The 22,343-nt window shown below is 58.5% G+C and overlaps 3 protein-coding genes across 3 annotated transcripts; 1 reads left to right on the top strand and 2 right to left on the bottom strand.

The window, feature by feature from the left end:
- BESB_027320 (uncharacterized protein) lies at positions 1-1,853 on the bottom strand (the record flags this gene model as incomplete). The annotated part of the gene is made up of 4 exons (XM_029361406.1): positions 1-44; positions 747-900; positions 1,099-1,199; positions 1,628-1,853. The coding sequence occupies 4 exons, from the start codon at positions 1,851-1,853 to the stop codon at positions 1-3; spliced, it is 525 nt and encodes a 174-aa protein (XP_029215306.1).
- Positions 1,854-5,725: 3,872 nt separating this feature from the next.
- BESB_027310 (SWI2/SNF2-containing protein) lies at positions 5,726-15,101 on the top strand (the record flags this gene model as incomplete). Its single annotated transcript, XM_029361405.1, has 15 exons — positions 5,726-7,240; positions 7,382-7,480; positions 7,832-8,095; positions 8,429-8,509; positions 8,930-8,994; positions 9,422-9,482; positions 10,034-10,141; positions 10,438-10,497; positions 10,980-11,078; positions 11,514-11,701; positions 12,050-12,188; positions 12,487-12,762; positions 13,261-13,314; positions 13,699-13,818; positions 14,577-15,101. 15 exons carry the CDS (start codon positions 5,726-5,728, stop codon positions 15,099-15,101), a joined length of 3,654 nt encoding a protein of 1,217 aa, XP_029215305.1.
- Positions 15,102-16,387: 1,286 nt separating this feature from the next.
- Positions 16,388-21,245, bottom strand: BESB_027300 (uncharacterized protein; the record flags this gene model as incomplete). The annotated part of the gene is made up of 5 exons (XM_029361404.1): positions 16,388-17,542; positions 17,754-18,248; positions 18,858-19,052; positions 19,514-20,113; positions 20,490-21,245. 5 exons carry the CDS (start codon positions 21,243-21,245, stop codon positions 16,388-16,390), a joined length of 3,201 nt encoding a protein of 1,066 aa, XP_029215304.1.
- Between the last annotated feature and the right edge of the window lie 1,098 nt (positions 21,246-22,343).

Here is a 22,343-nt window from a genome sequence, read left to right as displayed (position 1 = left end):
CTACAGCTGAATCCCAACCGGCGAGTCCGCCTCCACAAGGCCGCCTGAGACGCACGCACCAGACACACACATGCAGCGCGTGCATTAAGCCGCCACACGAGGCTGACAGGTCGCTTCAGAGTAAGCCCCAGTTTGAGTGTGACAGAGGACACAGTCCTCGCCCACGGTCGGTGGTTGCACATCTGACCTTACGCGCAGTTGCTGTCTACGTGTCTCCACGCGTGCGACGCAGCCGACGCTACTCGGCACTCGCGCGTCGTTTTCCAAGCGTTGATCCGACGCGCGAATCGAACTCGAAGAGACAAGCAAAGTCTGCCACGGCTGTGAGCGCGAAGAGAGCTGACTATACGCGAACCGTCATCGGCTGCAGAATCGAGCAGTCGCTCGCCATGCCTCCCTCCCGAAGCGCGTCTACACAAAAGCCGCTGCGGTGCCTCCACACGCATCATACCGTAACTCCCGCGCGCCACACCGAAGGACTGTGCATGATTTATGCATGCGCATGAGCTTTTCTTCCGGCCCAGATGGGAAGGCCTGCACTGCGCGTCGCGGAGTGTGAGCCACTCCCGCGAAAAAAAAACGTCGAATCCTCAGCTACGACAAGCGCCACGCGACGGCTTCAGCCGGAAGTGGCGCATTGGCGCCGTTGGCCTTGCGTTCAGCTGGTTATCCACAACAGTTACCTTGGTGACTGTAACTAGCGGCTAAACAGCGCTCTTCGACGCGCGTGACGGGCCTTTGCCTACCTGCCTCCCTCAAGGCCGTGATGAGAGTCTTCAAGTCCTCATCGCTCACAGAGCTGGGCACCTCGATGATTGTAATGCCCATCGCGGACATCACCGAGACGTTTCCTTTGAGCTCCGCGACGATCTTGTTGTGCAGCGGCAAGTCCTTCACTTTCTGCGCACACCGCGTTCAAACGCCTCCGGCAGAGGCCATGGAGAGGATGGAGCGGCCCTGAGCCGCTGGGCGAGCCGACAAACTGACGCGCAGCTGCGCATGTGACCCCGCGGCGGCTGCCTACCCATCGACGGAGCCCTCAGAATGCGACCGAGGCGAAAGCACACCACCCCGCGCGACAGATCGACGCCCGCTCACCTGACTGAAAGCCTGGGGGCCCTGTGTGGCGTCCGTGACCATGAACCGCATCTTGCCCACTGGATGCCCGGCTGCCGTCTTCGCGCCGCCGTCGACCTGATCTGAGGATTCCAGACTGGCAACACACAGACAGTTCATGACGCTCCCCCGAAGGCCGCCGCCGTGCGTGCCGCCGTTCCTCTCCGCTCTCCCCTGCCCCCGCCCCTTTCTCCCGGAGAGGACGCGCACTTTCTTGTCCAGTGTTGGGCTGCAGACGAGGGTGCCGAAGAGACGGAAGACGAAAGCCGCCGCCTCGCGACCGCTGAAGCCGGGTGTGGGACGAAGAGAAACGTCGCACACACGCGGGGTCGGCGCCGTTAACATCTAACTCCTGAAGACGTGTTTGGCTCCGCACGAAGCTCTGTGCGGACGCTGATGAGCACGGCTGGTGAATCGGCGAAATCCCAAGAAGCCGCATTACGCGATTTTATATCGTGGATCCGTGGCGGCGACCCTCGTGCGGTGGTGTGAAGCCCCCGGGGTGACGCACCTCGACTTGGAGGCTTTGCCGCTGCGAGAGCTTGCGCAGTCCGTCGTGCCGCGGCGATAAGGCTTTCTGGAGAGACTGGGTCGGCGGAAAGGCGGAGACTTTCCGAGGCGGACTGTCCGTTGAGCAAGCTGCTGCTGAGGGCGCTGGCGGCGCAGAAAAGCGACGCGAAAAGAGCCGCGCCGAAGACGACGGACAGGGACCTGCTGCTCGCGACCGCGACCCACATACTTGCAGTGACAGAAAACAAGGAAATGTTTATTCGCGACGAGCAGGGGCGCGGCAGCGCAAAACCGCTGTCGAACGCCGATCGAAGACGCTCGGCTAGAGTGGGTACCGGCTAAACGGCGCTGCGCCTCGCGCCGAAGGAAGATCACGCGGGCTGGAACGATTCGCAGGCGAAACGAGGCTCTTCAGGACACTGGACAAGAGCAAAGGGGACGAAGAATTCCGGAAAACTTTCCGGACGACCTGCGCCGAGCAAACTGGAAACACGCGCGCGGCGAACCTGGGACGCGAGTTGGAAGTCGAGTGGCAAAACGACCCCCGCGTCTCGGCTAAGCTCCACTCACACACTGCCCACAACGGGAAAACGTGGGCGCATTCAGACAAACAAGTTAGGAGAAACAAGACATTTACGCCGTGTGCGTCTAAACCCACTCATGGGAGCAGCGAAACCACGGATTTGCGAGTCTTGACAGCAGCAGCGCAGCGGCGAGAAAGGCCAAAGCTCTGCTGGTACAATGCCAGCAGAGTCTCGAGCGCCTGGCTAGCCGGTGCACCCGCCAGCGCGTCGTCGTCTGGAAACTGCAAGAAACTTCGACTGGCGCCTTTCGGAAGAGGAGGGCATGCGGAAGCACGAAGGACGCTGAAAATGCCAAAGGAAAGAAGGGCTCCCGCACATGGATGGTACCACAGCGTCATGGCGCCGAGCCGCAGCACTCGATCGTCTCTCGTTCCTCAATCCAGTGCGGTCGCACCTAGTCCGCGGTTGAGCGCCTTCTCTGTGGAGGGTTTCGCCGAGAGCAAGGCGCGCGGGCAACAGGAGGAGGACGCACGCGTGAGTGTGTTCTCACTGCCCTCTCGCCTGCCAAAGCGACTCGTCCATGTGCCTTCTTTTGTCCGTATTCACCACTACTGCGCAGGAGAGCGGCTGCGTAGTTCACGAGAGATGGTATGGAGCCGTGGGACGGGGTGAGTCCCGGTACCCTCTTGTCAGTGGCTCTAATTGCCCTTCATTTCGTTGCCGTTGACCATTCAGGCCGACGTGCATGTAGGCTAGCGGTTCAGTGACGATACAAGACAAATGGCTTTCAGGGTAGTGCGTAGAAGGCACGATTAACCATCTCACAGGCAACTAGGTGCCCTGGCGAGGCGTAGACTCCTCGAACATCATCATGTTCAAGGCAAGCGTGCCTGCAGACGCATCTACTATCAAAAGTAGGAAAAATGCAGATCGATGATATTGGGTGCCGCAGGCCAAGGGTTCGGCACCGACAGCCACAACCAAACTCGCGCCAGTGGCTGGCTGCACGCCGGCGCCGGAAGGAATAACCGTGTTCACTGTCTCTGTGTGGGAACTGAAGGCGCGGATACGAAAGTGAATTTCGCATTGGGGGTTTGCGCCACCTCTCCAGGGTGACTCAGGCGATAGGTCTGATTGCTTGGTAGCTCAGCAGGTAAAGAAGCTCGAGTGCTCGAGTGTAATATGCACGCCATCATCGACGCAGCGTCAGTTCAGCTAGGTGACCCGTGGAAATCAACCGATGTATCACCGATAAATCCTAGTCACACGGGACTTCCAAATGTTGGTAGCTCGATCCAGGGTCGAAACGAACACGCCGTCATAGCGGACACCCCTCCGGTCGACGGTAATCCCAAAACGTCTAACCACTCCTGGTGACGGCGTGCGAACCTGCGACTGCAGAGACGGGGGCGCCGGTAGTTAGAATTGGGATCATAGCAGAACAAAACCGATGAATATACGCAGCTGGATCGCCAAAATCCCTACGATCCAGAGAGCACTGTCCAGTGTTCAGTAGACGCCCGCGGACACCCCCTTCCTAGTCGCTATCAGGCTAAAAAGAATCGACATTTAACGCGCAGAGAGCCCAGACGCAGACACGTTTCTCTCGCGTTGATGAACTTGCTACCTTCTGGTGTGCTTCTGGTGAACCTCCTGTCCCTCCAAAGATAGATACAGCCGACGGGAGACGTCATTCTAAAACAACGAACAGAAGGCAGATACGCAAAGAAGCACAACGCCAAGGAGGGCTCCTGCTGGCCTGGGCGCAGCGGTAGCGCTCGGCTGTTGGATATTTCCAGTCCTGAGATGAGAGAGAGAAGCGCACACTTGGCTTCGTCGCCTGGTACGCTCTGACACGAATCCGAAACTGCCAAAGCACTAGTTGTGGTCAATCTTTGAGTGGAGAATACAAAGGTAGCTCCAACAATAACATGGCTAAAATGTATACCAGTAAGATGAAAAGTCCATTACTAAATGCATTATCATTAATATAAATGGATAGTCCTAAGTATTCCGTACGGCCACCCGTCCGGGTGAATTGACCTCCACGCAGCTGTGCTCGGCGACAAGAAAAGGCTGAGGCGGCATCCCACTTTGACGGTAGGTGGAGATTGAAAGCCGCGAGTTGTGTATCGGCGGAGAATCTAATCCACAAATACACATCAGACACAGCGTAGGCGCACAGCCCCTTCTTACAGTGCCCAGAAGAGTTCTTCACACGGCGCGCCCCCCCCTCAGCCGTTGAGCTCGCTCCGCCGTGACTCGCCCGAAGCCTTCCATCCGAGTGCGTTTGTCGGCTGCCGAATCGCGCCAGATGCAGCTGATGAGAAGCGCTCTAGCTTCCGAAAGACGCCAGTTGAGTCCAGTCCGAACGGCGGCGCGCGAAGCGACTCGAAATTGCTAGAAAATTGCCTGCCTCGCGCGACGGCGTGAGCACGGGCTGTGCGGCAGCCTTTGTTATTGATTCATGAACTCGCCGGATTGTGCAGGCGGCGGGCGACATAGGAGGAAACAACGATGAAGAGAGACTCATTAGGCTAGGCAGAACTTCTTCAGCGATGACGGAAGATCACTGCCGCGTTGCTTTCTGCAATTGGTAGGCAGCAGGACTTCCTCGCGTGCGCGCCGCGGAGAGTTCTTTGCAGTGTCGCATGCGCCGCGATCACTCGCCCGAAGGGAGGGGCATGCTCATGCACCGAGCGCTTTCTCAGCTCAATCCCGTTCTTTTCTGGTCCTCTGGGGCTTGAACGCCTTCTATCCGTTTCTGCGAAACGATTGGAGGCCTCAGGCCGCTCGGCTTTGTTTTTGCGCGGCTCGAGAGGGGTCTGTTCACCCTGAACGCGGCTCCAGACGCGTGTGTCTTCATTTTTTACGCGAGCGAGTCTGTGAATGCCACTGAACCCGAGGAGAACTCGCCGTTCGTTTTGCCAGACATTTCCCTGAAGCCCCGCGAGCTACCCATGCTCTGAAAAAGCTTTTTGTTGGCTGCGGCGCAGCTGGAGAAGGGAGGAACTCCTTTCTTCTGGAACTGCACACCAGTTTACCCTCATTCACGCCAAATGTGCACGAGACGCTGCGAGGCTGCTGCGGCAAAGGTTGCAAGAGGTCGAGAGACACGCGAGTCTTGCCATCACCTCTAGTTGACTCTCTACGCGTCGCTCGCTTTTTCTCTTCGCGGCTGCATCCCTCATTGCTAAAGTCGCCTAGCATCCAGACACATCCTTGTCTCGTCTGCAATGGCTGGCCTCCCGAACCGACCGAATTCCCTCAGGTGATCCTCCCGCGACGCCGGCAAGGCCTTTCATCTGCCTCTCTCGCTCTCTCTCTCCCTTTCTCTCTTTCTTTCTCTCTATCTCCACTGCCTGCGTGTCTCGCTGCGGTCCCCGACACGTCTTCCCCGTCGCGTCGCTCAAGCCTTCCCGCTCGCGACGTGAGGCTCCTGCTGCTGAAAATCGCGTCGTCCAGTCTTCTTCGTCTCACTCTCTCTCCGCTCTCGAGGAAGAAGCGCGCGAGCCTTCGCCCTCCTCCCCTCTCTTTTTTACCTCGCTGCTTCTACGCGGGCTTTCTCGCCGATCATGTCGGCTCCGTCTGCCTCCTCGCCTTCGTCTCCAGCGCGCGCGACGTCGAGTGCTGCGGCCTCTGCGCCCTCCGCTGCCTCTGCGTCCTCGCGTTGCTCGCCCGTGGCGCCTGGGCGCTTCTACGCGTCTCCGCCCTCCTCGACCCTGCCGACGCGGGGCTGCCTTCCCCAGAGGTCTCCGCTCGTCTCTGCGTCTGGCGCTGCGGCATCGTCGCGTCTTTCCCGTCCTGCGCCGTTTCCTTCCGCGGCCGCCTCCGCCTCCGCGGCGGGATGCGAGGGCGACGCGCTTTTCTCCTTCGGCAAGCACGCGGGGAAGACCTTCTCAGCCGTCGCCAGAGAAGACAGCAGCTACTGCTCCTGGGCACTGTCGACGCCCAATCCCTCGGGCTCGCTGCTGCAGTTCGTGGAGTTTCTGAAGCGTCTCCGCGAGCCCGCCGCTCGGCCGCCGCGGGACGACGACGCCCGGGGCAACGCGCCGGCGCCCTCGCGGCTGCTTGTCGTCGCGGAGGCGAGCACCGGCGCCCGAGCCGCCCACGCGGCGGTGCACAGCCTGTCTCGCGGACGCGCCTCGCCCGCGGACGCGTGTCCTGTAGGGACTTCCTCCGCTGCCTCCGCGCCGCTCGCGCCGCCCCGCCCCCGCCAACAGCGCTTCGCGCGCCTCGCCTCAGGCGCCGCAGCGCCGACGCTGGCGCCGCCCGCACAGAGCAGGCGGGCGGCGAGCGACGGCGTGGCGCGGGCGCTTGGCTCTCCAGGCGCGGCGGCGGCGCCTGCCTCGTTTCCGAAGCCTAGCCGCGGGGGCGGAAGGCCGCCGGAGCTGCCACCGCCGGCTGCGGGTGATTGGCAGACCGCGGCGCCGCCGTCAAACGACCGCGCCGCCGCAGGCAGCCGCGCGCCTTCTGCAGCGGCTGACATCGACGACTGGGATGAGCTCCTCGGGCTCGCGCCGACTCCCGCGCCGGCACCCACGGTCTCTCTCTCCGCCTTTTCGCCTCTCCCCCCGGTCGCGTCCTCGTCTGCACCCTCTGCCTCCAGTTCACTCTCGTCGGCTGCTGCCGGCTCCGCGTCTTCCGCGGTTTGCGCGTTGCGCGGGGCGGGCGCATCGCCGCCGCAGCCCGCCAGCGCGGCCGCGCTCGCCTTGTCGCCGATCGACTTGGATGTGTTTGACGCCTTTGCGTACCGACAACCGTCGTCGCCGCCAGCCAGCAGCCTCCGCGCCTCGCCGACGACGCCGCACAGGCCCCAGCCGCGCAGCGGATCTCCAGTCTCTCCGCGCACAGCTGCGCGGCCTTCGGCGGCGCCGGAGTCTCCTCCGTCAGCTCCGCGCGTCTCGCTAGACGTCTGTGTCGCCTTTCAGCTCTGCGCGCCGAATGCCTTTCGCCTCGTCGCGCAGAAGAACGCAGCGCCTGGGCGAGGAGGAGGGGGAGGGCGAGGCAAAGCGGCGGGTGGCACGAGTTCGAAGGCGGGCGGCGGCTGGAGCGCGCATCTGCCGCGAGAGCTCTGGCTCTTCCTCAAGGTACAGAGGCGCGAAGAGGGCGACCGCTTCACAAACCGTGAAGCCGCCTCCACTTTCGACAGTCCCCGGTCTGCATGCCTTGCTCGCTGAGTTGGATTTCGTCTCAATTTCCCCCCATTTTTCCCTATTTTCTGTCTGCAGGAGCTCGGACCCCTGAGCCCCCTGGAGCGCGGTGCCGATGCACACGCGCTTGCGTTCGCTGCGGAGAAGTACGATCTTGTTCTGAGGAGCTTAAAAGAGGTCGGTCTGCGCGTTCCCTCTGTACCCTTTCAGGCGTGTCGCGTCGGAGTGAGACTCCGAAGATTGGGTTTTTAGAATGTGCATCGAAGGGAGTCTTACTCCTCTCTGTGTTTAAGCACGTAGCCCGACCAGCTTGCAACCTTCTCACGCATGCATCGCTCCAATTATTCCAGTTTTTTTCGCGAGGTGACGAGTCTGTTCACGCGTACGCGTTTGGCAGGCTCTGCGTGCCAGGGAGGGCTGCTTATACCGGTGTTTGGTGAGGCTGCGGCGAGTCGTTCTCGCCACCGGTGTCGAGCTTCGTCGCTGAATCAGTAGGCGAAGTACGGCTGCCTTGTCTGTATTTCTCAGCGGTTTTCCTTTCCCGACTTGTTTCCGCTGCCGCCCTTCGTCCTGCGGGCGTTTCGTGCGTTCATGAGCTTCGCGTCGCCGCAGCGTCTCCCGCGGAAAACGGCACTGATTCTCCTGAACCAGACGTCGCCGTGCACCAAGCAGCGACTCGGCGCGGCTGCAGCCCCGCCGGAGGCGCCGGCCGAGACTGGAGAGTCGCGCGCGGCCGCGGAGGGCGCGAGAGACGCGGAGACTGCGCTCGTCCGCGAGCTGAAGCCGTTCCAGGTAAATTCTACAGACGCGTGAGGCTCGTCTCTGCAGGCAGGCGGATGGCATGGAGAGGCCCTTTTCGGTCGCGGGACGGCTGCGGCCGTCTGCCTGCTTCAGCGCCCGTATGACAGAGGACTCGCGCGTCGGGTGTGTGCGACGTGCTTGCGGCGGCGGGGGTGCCTTCGGCAGGCCACCGTGAGGCGCGATTTCCGCTGCAGCAGACGTGCATTTGGGCGCGGCCCGACTGGGGGTCGCGCTGCCTGACAGAGGGCGTGTCTGGTATGACCGTTGCGCCTCCAGGAGCCTTGAGGGTTCTTCCGTCTGCGCGTCTCGTTTTGTCTTTCTCAGCTGGAGGGCTACCGGTTCGGGCTGCAGCGGAACGGGCGCGTGTTGATCGGCGACGAGATGGGGCTAGGCAAGACTCTCCAGGCAGGTTTTTTTCTTGAGTCGACTTTTCCTCTCGTGCCGTTCGGTCTGAGTGCTGGCGAGACGCGGCGCCGCGACAGCCGTGTCCCTGCTGCATCGCTGGGTCTCCTTCTCCTCGCATTTTCTCGCAAATCTGCTTCGCGATCGTCTCTGCAAGCGGGTCGTCGCCAGTCCTGTCCTACCCCAACCTGCACTCCGCTGCAGGGAGCTACGGCCCTTCCCTCTGCGGTGCCTCCTCAGTGTCTCCTCCGGCAGGTCTCCAGGCCGTCGTTTCTCTGCGTGTTTTTAGTCAGAGGCTTCGTGAGGGTGCCCGTTATCGTAGTCCTCGTTCTGACTCTTTGTCACTGCGCGCGCTGCACGCATAATCAATAAGCTCGTTCTGAAGGACTCGGGCTCCACGTGGTGTTGCCTCTGCGGCTGCAGGCTCTGGCGATCGCGGCTTTCTACAGCCGCGAGTGGCCTTTCCTCGTCATTTGCCCTTCGTCTATGTGAGTTTTTATTTCGACTTTCACTCTCAAGACTCTGAGTAGTCGCTGTCTTTCGCCTCTCGCTGCCTGCCGAGAGGCTGCCTCCGCGCTCAGGGTTCAGGGCGTGGCTTCCGCTGCCTTGCGCCTCGCTCTGCACATCAGAGCGCCTGCCTCCGCCTGTCGCTGTGCCTCCACCTTTTGAGAGCCTGTCTGCTTTTTCTGGGGGTCTCGCGACCTTTGTCTGCGCAGTATCCGCGCTGCACTGCTCGTTGCGGCTGCGTTTCCCCTCAAGCCTGCCACGCCGTCGCTCGGAATGTGGATGCATCCGCGTATCGAGATGAGGGTTCGTTTGAGTGTTTCTACAAGTTCTTACTCTTCGCACATTATGTTTGAGTGTCCTCGAGGAGGTGGAGGTCTCCTTCTCTGTGTTTTGTTTTTCGCTTTTCAGCCGCTTCCAGTGGCGCGATCAGGCGCTGCGTTGGCTTCCGGAGCTTCTTGGGCACGACGAGGTATGCGCGCGTGTCAAGGTCTGTTTTAAAACTGAAAGGAATAGCTTTTCTGCTGCCAGTTGGCAAAGGAAACGACCTGCGAATCTGTTTGCAGCGCGTCATTTGCGCGCGTGCTTCGTTTTTTGCCTCCAAGCCGTTCGAGTTGCTCAAGTATGCACATATCGCCGATGAAGAAGCCGTGTCAGTCAGCACATGTGTAGTACCTGTATAGACGCTTGCACGTATTCGTGCCCACACACAGCTACAGATACATATATATATATATATATATATAAATATATCTGTGCGAACGTACCGGTGTGGGTCTGGCGCCCGCATAGGACGAAGTGTGAGATCTCTGCCTACATCTTTATCCCTAGCTCGAGTAGATATATATACGTATATATGTGTATATATGTGTATGTATATATGCAGGTATGTATTTGTATATATGCGTACATGCAACTATAATCTGCGCGCATGTATTTCTCTAGATCAGGCACCCGCGTATGTGGATACGCACATGTATAGGTCGGTGTGCATTCGCGGCGCATGTATTTTCTTTTTTTCAGATCTGCGTTGTCAAGTCGGGTCGCGCGGAGATTCCGGTCCAAACCAAGATGGTGATCATCTCGTACGACTTGATAACTAAGCAAAAGAAGTTCATGGCTCCTTATCAGGTGCTGCGCGTCTGGGACCCGTCCGCGTTTTCACCGCGTTCGCGAACGCGTCCGCACCTTCGTTCTCGCTCTCTCTCTCATGTTTCTCGGCCGCGGGTTTTTCTCTTTTGAAATCTCTGTTTCCCCAGATGCAGCGCCTGTACCTGCAGCTGTGCCTTGCGTCTGTTCGCGGTTCAGGGTCAGGGTTAGGGACAGGTGCGCATGTGTACGCATGCGTAACGGCTGGGTGCAGATGTCTGCCTACGTGGGGAAAACAGAAAAAAAAGGGACTTTTTCTGGATCAACTGTCTTCGCAGATTGTCATCTGCGACGAGTCTCACTACCTGAAGAATCACAACGCTAAGCGCACCCAGACGGTAAGGCGCTACGGCGGAGGCATCGCCTCTTCACTTCAGTTCAAGCCTCTTTACTGCAGAGAGCAAGCGATCTAGGGTGCGTTTCAAATCAAATCCTCCATTTATGTGTGCGGGGGTTTCATGGGGTCCTAGTCTTTGTCCTCTGTAGCTTCACGTTCTTGCACGTCTGATGCTGCTAGCATCGGTGTGCAGTGTTTTGCATTATCTGCTTACATCTATACATATACGTATATATATGTATATATGTTTCTATGGAGGTGATTATATGTATGCCGCTGCGGGTATGACTTTTTCTTTTTCTGTGCGTGTGACTGTCTTTTTTTCTCTGCTTGTATTTATCTCTATGCGTGTATGTGCGTATTCGTGTGCAGGCGCTCTCTCTGTGTAATTCTGTTTAAAAACGAGGAGAGCGACCTTGAGTTTTTGTCTTTTTCGCACGCAGCGTCTCGTGTAACCGGTTGCTCCTCCGTCTTTTCTTTCAGATTTGCCCTCTCTTGCGAAGTGCGAAGCGCGCGATTCTCCTCTCGGGAACACCAGCCCTGAATCGCCCTGTGGAGTTGTTTCAGCAGCTCGACGCCCTGGTGAGTCTGACGCGGAGACTCCATTTGCGAAACCGATGCCTCTCCCTCCGAACGTGCAGACTTCAAAGTGCGCGATTTCTCGAGCAGACACCGCAGCGCTGCGGCTTCTGCGTTTATCAGCGTTTACGCGTTTGCGTTTGCCGTCGCACTGTCGCCGCTGCGCTTTCGCGCGCGTCCTAATCTTCGCCGTCTCCTTTCGTCGCGCCCAGTTGCTTCGCCTCCTCTTCCTGATAATAACCTCCCACGCATATATATACATATATATGTATTGAGAGGCCGGTTCACATGTCCCCATATATATATATATATATATATATACTTATATGTGAGGGTGTAGATATCCACGAAACTCATGTATGTGTAACTGCATGTGGGGGGGTGTGCAGCGTCACACTCTGGTATCGTGAGGTTTTTTTCTGCGCGCGTTTTTTTCAGCTGCCCGAGCTCTGCACGTATCGGGAGTTCGCGGAGCGCTACAGCGTTCAAGTTTGGAATCCATTCACTCGTCACTTTGAGTACGAAGGCCATCAACATCCGGAGGAACTGCACCTGCTGCTCAAACACACGGTCATGATCAGGCGGCTCAAGGAGCAAGTTCACTCAGAGCTGCCTCGAAAAATACGGTGAGCACGCCGCATGCATTCTGAACGCCGCGCTTCCTGCGGCACCAATCTCACTCTGTGGGTCGCTAGAATGCACATGTCTTTAAATCTTTTTTCTGAGATTTGAGCTCGTAGGGACGCTCGACTGCCCGCGTACCTGTGGGAACAGCCATATGCATAGGTTCGCACAGCAGCGCGTACCCATGTGTAAATATGGTATATAGATGTGTAAATATATGTACATATATGTATAGGTGCAACATATATATATTTGTTATATATATATATATATATATATGAATCTAACTGTGTGTGTGCACCTTTGTGGCGAATCGATAGTTGATGAGAGCGCGTATGGGTATTTTTCAGGTCTCGCGTGCCGATTGAGATTCCGGCGCGCGAGTTGAAGGAAATTCGCGAAAAAATGGCGGAGCTGGAGGCAGAGCAAAAAGCGAGCCTGGACGCAGAGAGCCGACGGGGGCAGGATGCAGAAAACTACCTGGAGCAGGTGAGGCGCGCTCGACGAGGCGACGAGAGTCATGTTTGCCTCTTGGCGCGGCACAAAGCACCCTTTTTCTCTGCGAGTACGCGGATATCCGCGACCTCGCAGACATACAGGCAGCCCCCGCAGCTTACATGCGCGTTTTGGTCTATGTTTTTTTCCCGTTTTTTTGGAAGATCGCGAATGGCGAAGATCCTGCGTTGAAACATACTGAGGGACATGCATCTGGCAACCCTGCACTGTCTCTCTTCCTCTGTCTTGGATATTTTTAGGGCTTTTTTTTCGGTTTTTCTGCGTTTCTTAGAACAAGGCCTCGTCCTCGCCGCTGGTCACGGAGTTGTTCACCTTGACGGGGGTCGCGAAGCGCGCGGGCGTCTGCGAGTTTTTGTCCTATCTCTTCCGCGGCAGCACGAGCGACTTGAAGGTGATTGTCTTTGCGCACCACCGCGCTGTCCTCGACTACATCGAAGAGTATCTTCTCAAAAACGAAAAGAAGCGCCTCGTCCGAATCGACGGCCGCACGCCGCAGGACAAACGCGAGCTCCTCGTGAAGGAATTCCAGACGTCGCCCGCCTGCCAGGTACGCAGAGAGGAAGAAAAGCTTGGAAGCAAAACGCGTGGCGCATTTAACCGATCTGCATTTGCAACAGGTAGATGGACGAAGGGATGACACGACTCAGGCACTTCTATCACTCTGTGAGATGGAATCCGTTGGGTTAGGTATATGTGTGCCGGTCACGCAAGCAGGCAACATGTGTCTGTGCAACGAAAACTATTTGCGTTGAGTCCCTGATGACTATCACGGCCTCTTGTGAGTGCGGCCTCCAAACGAGACTCAAACGCGCCGCATAAGTCGCCTGTCAACAGTGCCTGGTTAGGTGATGATGTGTTTCCAGTCCCACCGCCATACATACATTTATGTTTGTGTAAGTGCATGTAGATGTGGTCAGGCGCGGACTCCGTCAAGTGTCCCTGCGCAGGCCACAGAACCTGATCCGGAGTTTCTGCGTAGCGTGAATGGACTGACGAGGCGTAGGTTACTACACGCAAACGCGTTTTTGCGCGTTTTTTTTTCCAGGTCGCGCTTCTTTCCATCACCGCTTGCGGTCACGGACTCAACCTCACTGCGGCGGTAAGTGCGGAGAAGCGGACTTCGATCGCATAAAGTGAACGCAGCTCGCGAGACTGAGTGTTGCGAAGCACTTGGACGCCTGTGGCGCGTTCCAAACGTGTTTTTCTCTCTAGAGGCCCTTTTTTCTACGCGGAATCCTCTCTGCTTCGAGGCATCAATCGATGGCACTGAGGGCACTGTACATACAAATACGTGCATATATGTATGTATATTTATATGTATACATACATATAGATATATATTCGTTCGACTCTGCGTGCACGAGGAAGTGGCTGGCGTCTCCTCGCGCTTGTTTCTCGTTCTCCGCGTCCGGATCTTTGGATATTTCGAGGGTTCAAGGCTCGCAGCTCCGCTGTTTTGCGTCGCTGCTTTCTGTCGATTCAGGGCACGGTCGTTTTCGCGGAGTTGTACTGGGTGCCAGGGCAGATGATTCAAGCCGAAGATCGCTCACACCGCATCGGGACGGAGTTCTCCTCGATTCAGATCCACTACTTAATCGCGGAGGTCAGAGGCCCCCGAGCGGCCGCACGGCTTTTCCGCATACGTTTACGCAATTTTACATATGTAGATGTATATATATGTGTATATATATGTAAACAAGCATGTCCATGTCCAGAAGCTTCCGCAGACAGGACGGCTTTCGCGTTACGCCCGCAGCGACTCCTCGCGGGTCGCGCGGCTCTGCACGGCTTCTCGCAGCAGCCGCAGACGCGCGCGCACGCATGCGAGTGAAAGTATACACGTATAAAGGTGGAAGTCTGGACCCGGGGTACTGAGACTTTGCGCGAAAGTGTGTCTGCAAACATAAGCGTACACGCACGAATGCGCGTATGACCACATATCTGCATCTATATTTCGTTATGTAAACATATAGAGACATGTGTGTATATGTCTCTATAGTACGCACGTTCTGTGTTGGGAGTGAGAGGCTTCTGAGACCCTGGTGCCGCGCGAGTCTCGGCTGCCTCGCCTGCGCCGCCGCGCCTCCCCGGGCACCTTCGCGGGCGCAGACCCGAAGACGCATGCATATGTACGCAGCCAGGCAATTGTTTAGGACCGTCTATCGCCGTCCTCGGCTCGCCAGGGATCTCCCGATGTCGCCGGGGTTGCGCCACTCGTGTGCTAGCGCCTCTGCCTCCTCCCTGCAGCCTCACACACATCCATGCATGCAGATGAAGAGGCAGAGGGTGGCGGGCTGGGGCCACGGGCTGGCTGTGGGATTGCAGAGCTGCTTGTATTGTTTCGCGATGTGTTCTGTTCAGGGGACTATCGACGAGACAGTTTTTCGAATTCTCCAGCGCAAATGGCGCCTAATGACGTCGACGCTGGACGGCGAGCAGCAGCAGCTCGCTCTCGAGACGCGATCAGCCTTCGCGTCCTCCGCCGCGACGTCGCTCGCTGCCTCCGAAATGGGCGCCTCTGCGTCCGCTCTGGAGGCGTCGCTGTCCTTCGAGAGCTACTTAGAGCGACTTGTGCGCGAAGACGAGATAAACCCTCATGGCGGCGGCGACCAGCAGCGCGATCTGAGCGAGTTCTTTGAGAGGCGCGCGAGAGACAGCCACGACGCAGGAGGCAGCGCCGCCGCCGCCACGTCGAAAGAGAGAAAGCGCCCGCTCTCGCGGCTGGCGGCCGGGGGCAACGCCGCTGCAAAGTATGCAGGCCCTCGGGGAGCGCCTGCGGCAGAAGACACAGACGAGGCGAGCGATTTCGAGCTCGTTATCGAGGACGACGAGGAGGAGTTCGCGCAGACGGCCAACGGGGATTCTGCCAAGAAACATCGAATCTAGGCGCGAGACGCACGCTGAGGAAGCTGCGCTCCATTCGGCGACTAACGCAGGCGTCATCCCAGTCGGGGAGGCACATGCGGCTGCTGCAACAGTCATCCTTGCATATATATATATATATATACATCAATATATATATGTACATATCTATAAATGTCGTTGGGGCGGTGTGTCCTGTACTTGAAGCTGCTTACATGCATATGTATATACATATATATATGCTTGGGTATGTTTGTGTGTGGAGAGGAAACCAGTCTACCTGTCTGAAAGAGGGATTAACGTTTTTGAGAGTTTCTTGAATGCAGTTCAAAGCTTTTTTCTCTACCTCGCTCTCGCCCAGCCGCGTCGCTGCGTGAAGACTGGCGCGAAACTGTCGCCGCCTAGAGGCGCATGCCAGCACCACACCCTTACAGAAGCCGACACATTTATTTATATGTAGTGCCCTTCGGACACAGCAAACTTTCTGCACGCAGATCGACGAGATGCAGATGCCTGCTAGTGCTCCCGAACTAGGGGCTTGCGCTTGTGTGCAGGTTGCTCAGGTGGAATGTGAAAATAGAAAAAAATCCACATTAATAAAAGCATGAACACATTGACAAGTAGATGGGCATCAATAGATAAGTAGGGATGTTGACAGATATGTTAATAGATAGTTGCGTAGATATACAGTCGATACGAAGTCGAAACAAGGTAGTTGATGCTGACTTTAGTCCCGATAAACTACAGTTTTCAAAATAGATAAATAGGTAGATACGCGGCGGAATCCACTGGGATTCAAGAGGCGTCGAGGCCCGTCACAAACGTTTGTGCACATTTGACTCGAGCTCCTCTTTCCCTAAATTCGGGAGTGTGGGCGCGGATATATTTGCGTCTACGCTGTGTGTGTCGTGTTGATTCCAGTTGCAGTCAGGGCGTGAAATCCGAGAAGGACTTAGGCTTTAGCGTTTCGCGCGTCCGCGGCTCGTTTCCCGCAGCAGCTTCCGCAGGCAGCGTGCGACTAGGCGCCCGCGTGCGACGCAGCGAAGCGGAATTCAAAACGATGGGCGATGTACGGCGACAGACGTAAAGAGTTTCGACACCCGCGTCTGCCACCGATGCATTCAAAGCACGGTACTCTCTATAAGGGAAAACTCGAGACTCTCTGATTCGTGGAAAAGCACGCGAGGGGGTCGGGTCTATCGCTGAATTGGAAAAACAGGAACTTCAGGCCAGGGCGGCAGGGTCCTGACCCGTTCTCCACGCCCGCCCCCCCACACATGACCCTGCTCCCTTCGACCTTGACAAAGTCGTTAGTTGGCGTCTCTTTCGAATCCGTTCGATGCGTCGCCCCCTCCCCCCGCGAGCTGTCCAAAGACGGCTGCGGGCGCCGCCTCGGCGTGCGCGAATGCGTCGAATCGACTCCCTTCCCCCCTGGCGTCTCCGCCGAGGCGAAAACAGGCCAGCGCCGGGGCTGGCGTCTCCCTCGTCGCGTCTCTGACGCAGCCTTTCTGCTGCGCAGCGCCCAGCATCCGCACGCACGGGACTGAAGTGAGCACCGCCGGCAGCGGCGCGGACGCAGGCGCAAAGACGCCGCGCTCGCCGCGCGATGCCGGCTGAGAGGCATCCTCGCCCGCCGCGCAGCGCTGGGAGTCGAGAAGCAAAAGAAGCAACTGGTCTTCCTCCAGGAGGGCCTGCGCGGCGTCGGCGGCGGCCTTCGAGGCAGGAGGCGCAGGCGACGAGCTCGCGGCGAGGCGCACCCCTGACGGCCGCTCTTCTGCACACGCCGACGCGTCGCGGCGAGCTTGCGCGCTTCCTGCGCAGGGCGCCTGCGACCCCGCGCCGCGGGCGCCGCCTCCCGCGGCGCGCAAAGAGACCGGCGTGGGGCGTTCAGGCAGCGCGCGGCGATCCGCGCGGCTGCGATGGGACGGCTGTTGCGCCAACTGCGACGCCCGCGCACGGCCTGCATGCGCCTGCGCCTGCGGCAGGGGCGGGCAGCGCGGAAACGACGCCCCCCCTGACCTGGGCGGCGGCGGAAATGCGGGCGGCGGAGGGATGTGCGGCTGCGGCGCAGCAGTCTCCAGCGGCGCGAAGGGCCTCGGCAGGAAGGGCGCGGAGGCAGTGGAGCCTGGGGACGCGCCCGCGGTCGGCGGCAGAGGCCTTTCTGCGCGATGGACAAGCGCGCAGCTTGCTGCGCCCGAGGGAGGAGGCGGCGGCGGCGCCGGTGGCGCGTGGGAGGCCGCGGAAAAGCGACGCAAGCCGCCCGAGGCGCCTCGGCCGCCGAAGGTTGGAGGAAACGCAGGAGACGCAGAGAACGGCGGCGCGACAGGGCAAGCGAACGAGCCGCAAGAAGAGGCAGCGAACGAGCGGAAATCGCGCCGAGACGCTCCTCCCGCTCGGCGATGAGCGGGTGCGTGGAAGGCGCGGTTCATGCGCATCGCCTGCTCGTTGAAGCGAGAAATCTCGAGCTGGGGAAGGGGAGAAGAGAACAACACAGGAGGCTGGAGGAAATGCAAATTCGAAAAAGAACTCTGTCGGAGAAAACACTTAAACGCGCGAAAAAGCATCAGTGGAGAACTTCGCGTGCACACGACGTGCATTCGAAAAAACAAAAACTTGGCAACGCGCTGGGCGCCGCTGAGGTGGCTGCTGCGGCCTATCCTCCACCTGATTACGTACCAGGAACGCCGCCTGCGGCTGCGGCGACAGCCCGGCGTCGTCTCTGCCTGCGGGCGTGCCTCCACACTGCCCAGTACTCTGATGTGTCTCTTTTTCTTCGCCGTCGCACGCCCGGGGTTGAGGTCCGCGCGCGTCCTCTCCGGCGTGTGCGCTGTCCTTCAGCGATGCCGCCGAGAACGAGGAGTTGGTGCGGCTAGGCTGCTCGCTGTCGGCGCGAAAGGCTTCGACGCCGGCTCCTTCTCGCGCGGCGAGGCAGTCAGGTGCGGCTGCGCAGCCCCGCAGAGACTCCTCGCTCTCGCCGTTGCCCGGGTGCGGCGGACGCCCGCAGAGAGAAGGCGACAACGAGAAACCCGAGGCGGTGAGCGGAAACGCGACGTGTGCCGAAAAGCAGGGGAACGCACACGCGCCTGGAGCGGCGACGGAGGGAAACCCGAGACGCGCGCCAAACGCAGAGGAAGGCAGCCGCTTGTTGCGGCCGGCGCGACACCCGCGCGTCTGAAAAAAGAAAAAAAAGAGAAGAAAACGAAATGAAGACGTGCCGGAGACCCTCCATGGCAAATTCAGGTCCACATAGAGACACTTCTATATAAACATATACACATATATATATACACACATATATATAACATATATATACATATATATATATATATATATATAAGTCTGGCCATGCAAGAGAGAAGGATAGGGTCAGGAGAGCGCATGTGAGAGCCGCACAACAACGGCTGAAAAGCTAGCCACACAGTTTTTTAACAAAAAGTAGCTGGCGAACACGAAAACCCTAAAGCGAGGCGTGCCCAAGCGCTTCCCTTCAGCACGACCTCGACGTCGCGCCAATCCGTATCTGAAGCGACGCAGGACGAGATAGCCAGATACTGATATGAATATAGACAAATATATATATATATATATATATATATATATATATGTACAGGTATATATAATCGTATTTAGGTATGGAGACAAATATTCATGCATCGACAAATATGTGCAGGCGTATGGAGGGATTCGGCGCCACACATTACAAGTCCGCTTACGAATTGGGCGATTCAAAAACGTAGAGGTGCAGAGCTCTCCAGAGAATGAGACACCCGCAGGAATTACCTTGAGCCGAATTCGGTCTGCGGCGCTGACGAGGTCGTTCAGCGCCGCTCGGTGCGCGTCACACGAAGCCCTCAACACCTCGAGGATGTCTGCGCGAACAGCTTTCGCATTCGTGTCTTCTCCAATCTTGCAAGCGTCTTCCGCCGCTTGCGATCCGCCCTCCAGTCTCTCCCCGCTGAGGAGTGCCTGAATGTGCTGCGCACCCACGAGGGAGAAGAAAAAAGTCCGTCAAAATGCAGACAAAAAACATCGAAAACGCGAAGAAGCAGTGCTTTGCGTTATCTTCCATTCACGTAAGTCTGCTGTTATGCGCATGGTGGTGATAGATGGATGAGATAGATTTAGACAAATAGATCAGTAGGTAAGTAGAGAAAATGACATATAAATAGACGAATTGTTGAACAGTTAAATGGATAAATCAATAGATAAACGCTGGTTCGTGCTTGGTCTCAAGTGGGAGCAAGCGTGGACATGTCTGCAGGAGAGGGAGCCGCAGGGCTCGCGGAGGCTGTTCGCTTTCTCTCCATCTCTGAAGCTGGCTGGTCCGGCCTCTTTTTCTCGCATCGGCTACTACGTGGACGTGAGCTGTATGACTATGTTTGATCTGCTCCTTCACCAGTCCTAAGGCTGCCGCGCGGGTCACTTCAGGCGCGTACCTGCATCAGCTGCGTGAGGCGCTCGACTTTCTCCTTATGAGTATGCAGTGTTCTCTCCCACTCAGCGAACGAGACGCGCGCAGTCTGCGCGCTGGCTTGGAGTTCTTCGTCGCGCAAGTCTGCCTCCTTCTCTTGCGGCGGCGCAGCTGCGCAGCTCGGCTCGCCTTCTTCGCCTCTCTGCGCGCTCTCTCCGTCCTTCGCGTCTGCGGCGTCTCTTTCGCTCGCTTCTTCTTTCGCGGCGTCGCGCGCGTTCTTCTCGCTCCGGGGGCTCGAGGCAGGGGCGGCGCCTCCTGCGGCAGCAGCCCCGCCCGACGAGGCCGCCCGCTCAGCCGTGGAAAGCGGAGAATCTTCCTCATTTTGTCTGGCTTCGCTCGCGCGCGACAGAGGCGTGCCTCGTTCCCTGCTGGATTCTTCGCCGTCGTTGGCCTCCTCGAGCTCGTCGCCCTCGGGCGCGGGAGGGGAAGCGGAAGCGAGGTAGGCGTTGGCGCGCAGGTAGTCGCTTTTGCGGAGAAGCGCGTCCCTCTCTCGCTCCGCCTCCATCGTCCGCTCCAGCAGAGCTGACAGCTGACTCATGACTTGCTCGATGATGCTCTCCCGTGCCTGGGAAAAATCGAACAAATTCGAGAAAACGGATAAAAATTCAAAGAAATTGGGCGGAGCGCGAAGCGCACTGCGAAAGCAGATAACAGGGGAGGCGGAGAACAACGACGCTGGCGTGCTCAGAGACGCGTTGAGACAGAGGACACCAGACGAGCGGAGACGAACGGCAAGTCTGCCGTGGCAGACTGGCCTCCTCATGCTTCCCGTCTCTACCCCGCTCCTCGCGGGAGAGAGAGGAAGTCTTCAAACGCGTGAGTGAAACATTTTTTCTTCGTCGAGGTCTGCTTTTTCTGTCGCGTCCTCTCTGCCTATAGTCCGGTGTGCCCGCTTCAGGACCGGTTGACGCGACGGGTTTTCTTTTTTCCGTTTTTCTCACCTTGAGGTTGTAGACGACGGTCTGGGCGACTACGGGGTCGGTTTGCGCCCTCATGAGCAGCAGGCGGATGTCGTTGATGCTTGCGGTGTCTCTGCAGAAGGCGATGGGCTCGACGTACACGCCGTGGTGGGCGGCGTCGCTCGGCGCCTCGCCCGCATCGTCCGCGTCGCTGTCGCCGTCATCCAGTCGCTTGCAGAGGACAGCCACTCTCCGTTTCGCGCCACAGGCCTCGCCGGCGTCGTCGGCGCCAAGCAGCTCGCGGCCTCTCCCGAGCAACACTCGACTCGCCGACGGCTGACTCTCTTCGGCCTCCTCTCGCTCCCTCCGCTGCGCGCGGCCCCCTTGGCGGCCCTGCGCGCCCTCGGCTCTTAACTCTCCACAGCCCAGCCGCTCCGCGCCAGCGGTGCGTTGGGCGCGGCGCGCGTCGCCGCCTCCCGCGCCCTCCTCGGCGGTCTGCTCGCGCGCGCCGTGGCTCTCCGGCGTCTCCTCCAGCACGTGGGCGTCTTCGGTGAGGGAGAAGACGATGCGCGCGTTGACCGGGGGCTGCGCGTCGGCGGAGGACACAGAGGAGGAAGAGAAAACGGAGGCGGAAGACAGCGAAGCGGCGACTGGCAGCCGAGACGGTGCCGCGGGCCCTGTCGGCGACGGAGCCGCAGAGAGCGGCGAGGAGGAAGCCCAGGAAGCCGCAGGAGACAGCCAGGGCGAGGCCCCCTCGAGGCAGGCCTCCGCGGGCAACGGCGCGAGACTCGGCGCCATGGAGGAGGGAGAGGGAGGAGGAAGGAGAAAAACAGCTATCTGGAATTAAAAAAAGGTGGAGGAGTACCCGACAGAAGAAGAAGGAATAAAAGGGAGATCCCTCCGGAAGCAGAACTGAAGAACGAGCGCCTGGCGCGAGCGAGCGAAGCAGAAGTCGCTCGACAAGGTGTAGCACGAAGGGGAAAAAGTCCACGAAGCGCAAACAATCTCCAGTCGGAGCGTGGAACTTGGGATTCGAGAGGCAATCTTCAAAGGAATCTTCAGATGAGCTCCGAACGCCAGATACGGCGACCACGTTCGTTTTTAACCTTTGAGAGTAAGGAAAAGCTCAGCAAAGGCAATGCCCTGGCGACTCTGAGCACCTCTAACTCACACAGACACGCGTCTAACAACTAACGTGTAACCATCGACCGTTACATCACAGTCCAACGCGATGCACGCCATATACGCGCATATATATATATATATACTTATATATGGGGGTCTGTTTATACACGGTTAGCTACTTTACAGCGAGCTTCTGAATCTGCTCGTTTCCTCTTCTTTTTCGAGTGAGGGCGCCCGAAAGCAGAGGAGATATTCAACTCTCTCTCTCTCTCCGGTGACGCCCGCGCGTAGACAGGGCGAGGTCGCTGCACACGGCGCGGCTTTCGCAGCCACTCGCGTCGTGCGGCCTGAGATGCAGCGATCCGCAGAGAGACGAAAGACTCCAAGCGTCTCTAGGCGCGGGTCTGGGCGCTTGTGAAAGAAGCGAATCCTTCCAAGGCGATTTCGTGTCTGGCAGGTTCCTCTGGGAGGAAGAAAGGCTCCGACACACGCGCCGCTGGTCGCGAGGTCGGCGCCCGCGCGCGCAGGGGTGCGTCTACACAGAGGAGACCTCGCAGCGCCGGTCTCCCCGCTCTCTCAGGTGAAGAGCGAGAAGAAAGGAAAGGATGTGGCGGAAAAGAAGCGCGAAAAGCCGAGAGAGAGCGACAAGGCCGCTGGGAAGTTGCTTTCCCAGGTCCCGCCGCGTCTTGCGCGTGCGCGGAGGCGCGCGAAGAGCATCAGATGCGACGGACGTCAGCAGGCGAGCGCGGAGATGACGGGATCGCGAGGGAG

The sequence above is a fragment of the Besnoitia besnoiti genome (genome assembly GCF_002563875.1).
Source record: "Besnoitia besnoiti strain Bb-Ger1 chromosome Unknown contig00015, whole genome shotgun sequence".
In the NCBI taxonomy this organism is placed as follows: domain Eukaryota; phylum Apicomplexa; class Conoidasida; order Eucoccidiorida; family Sarcocystidae; genus Besnoitia; species Besnoitia besnoiti.
The sequence above is the reverse complement of the archived record's forward strand: the minus strand, read 5'-3'. Positions and strand labels throughout refer to the sequence as shown.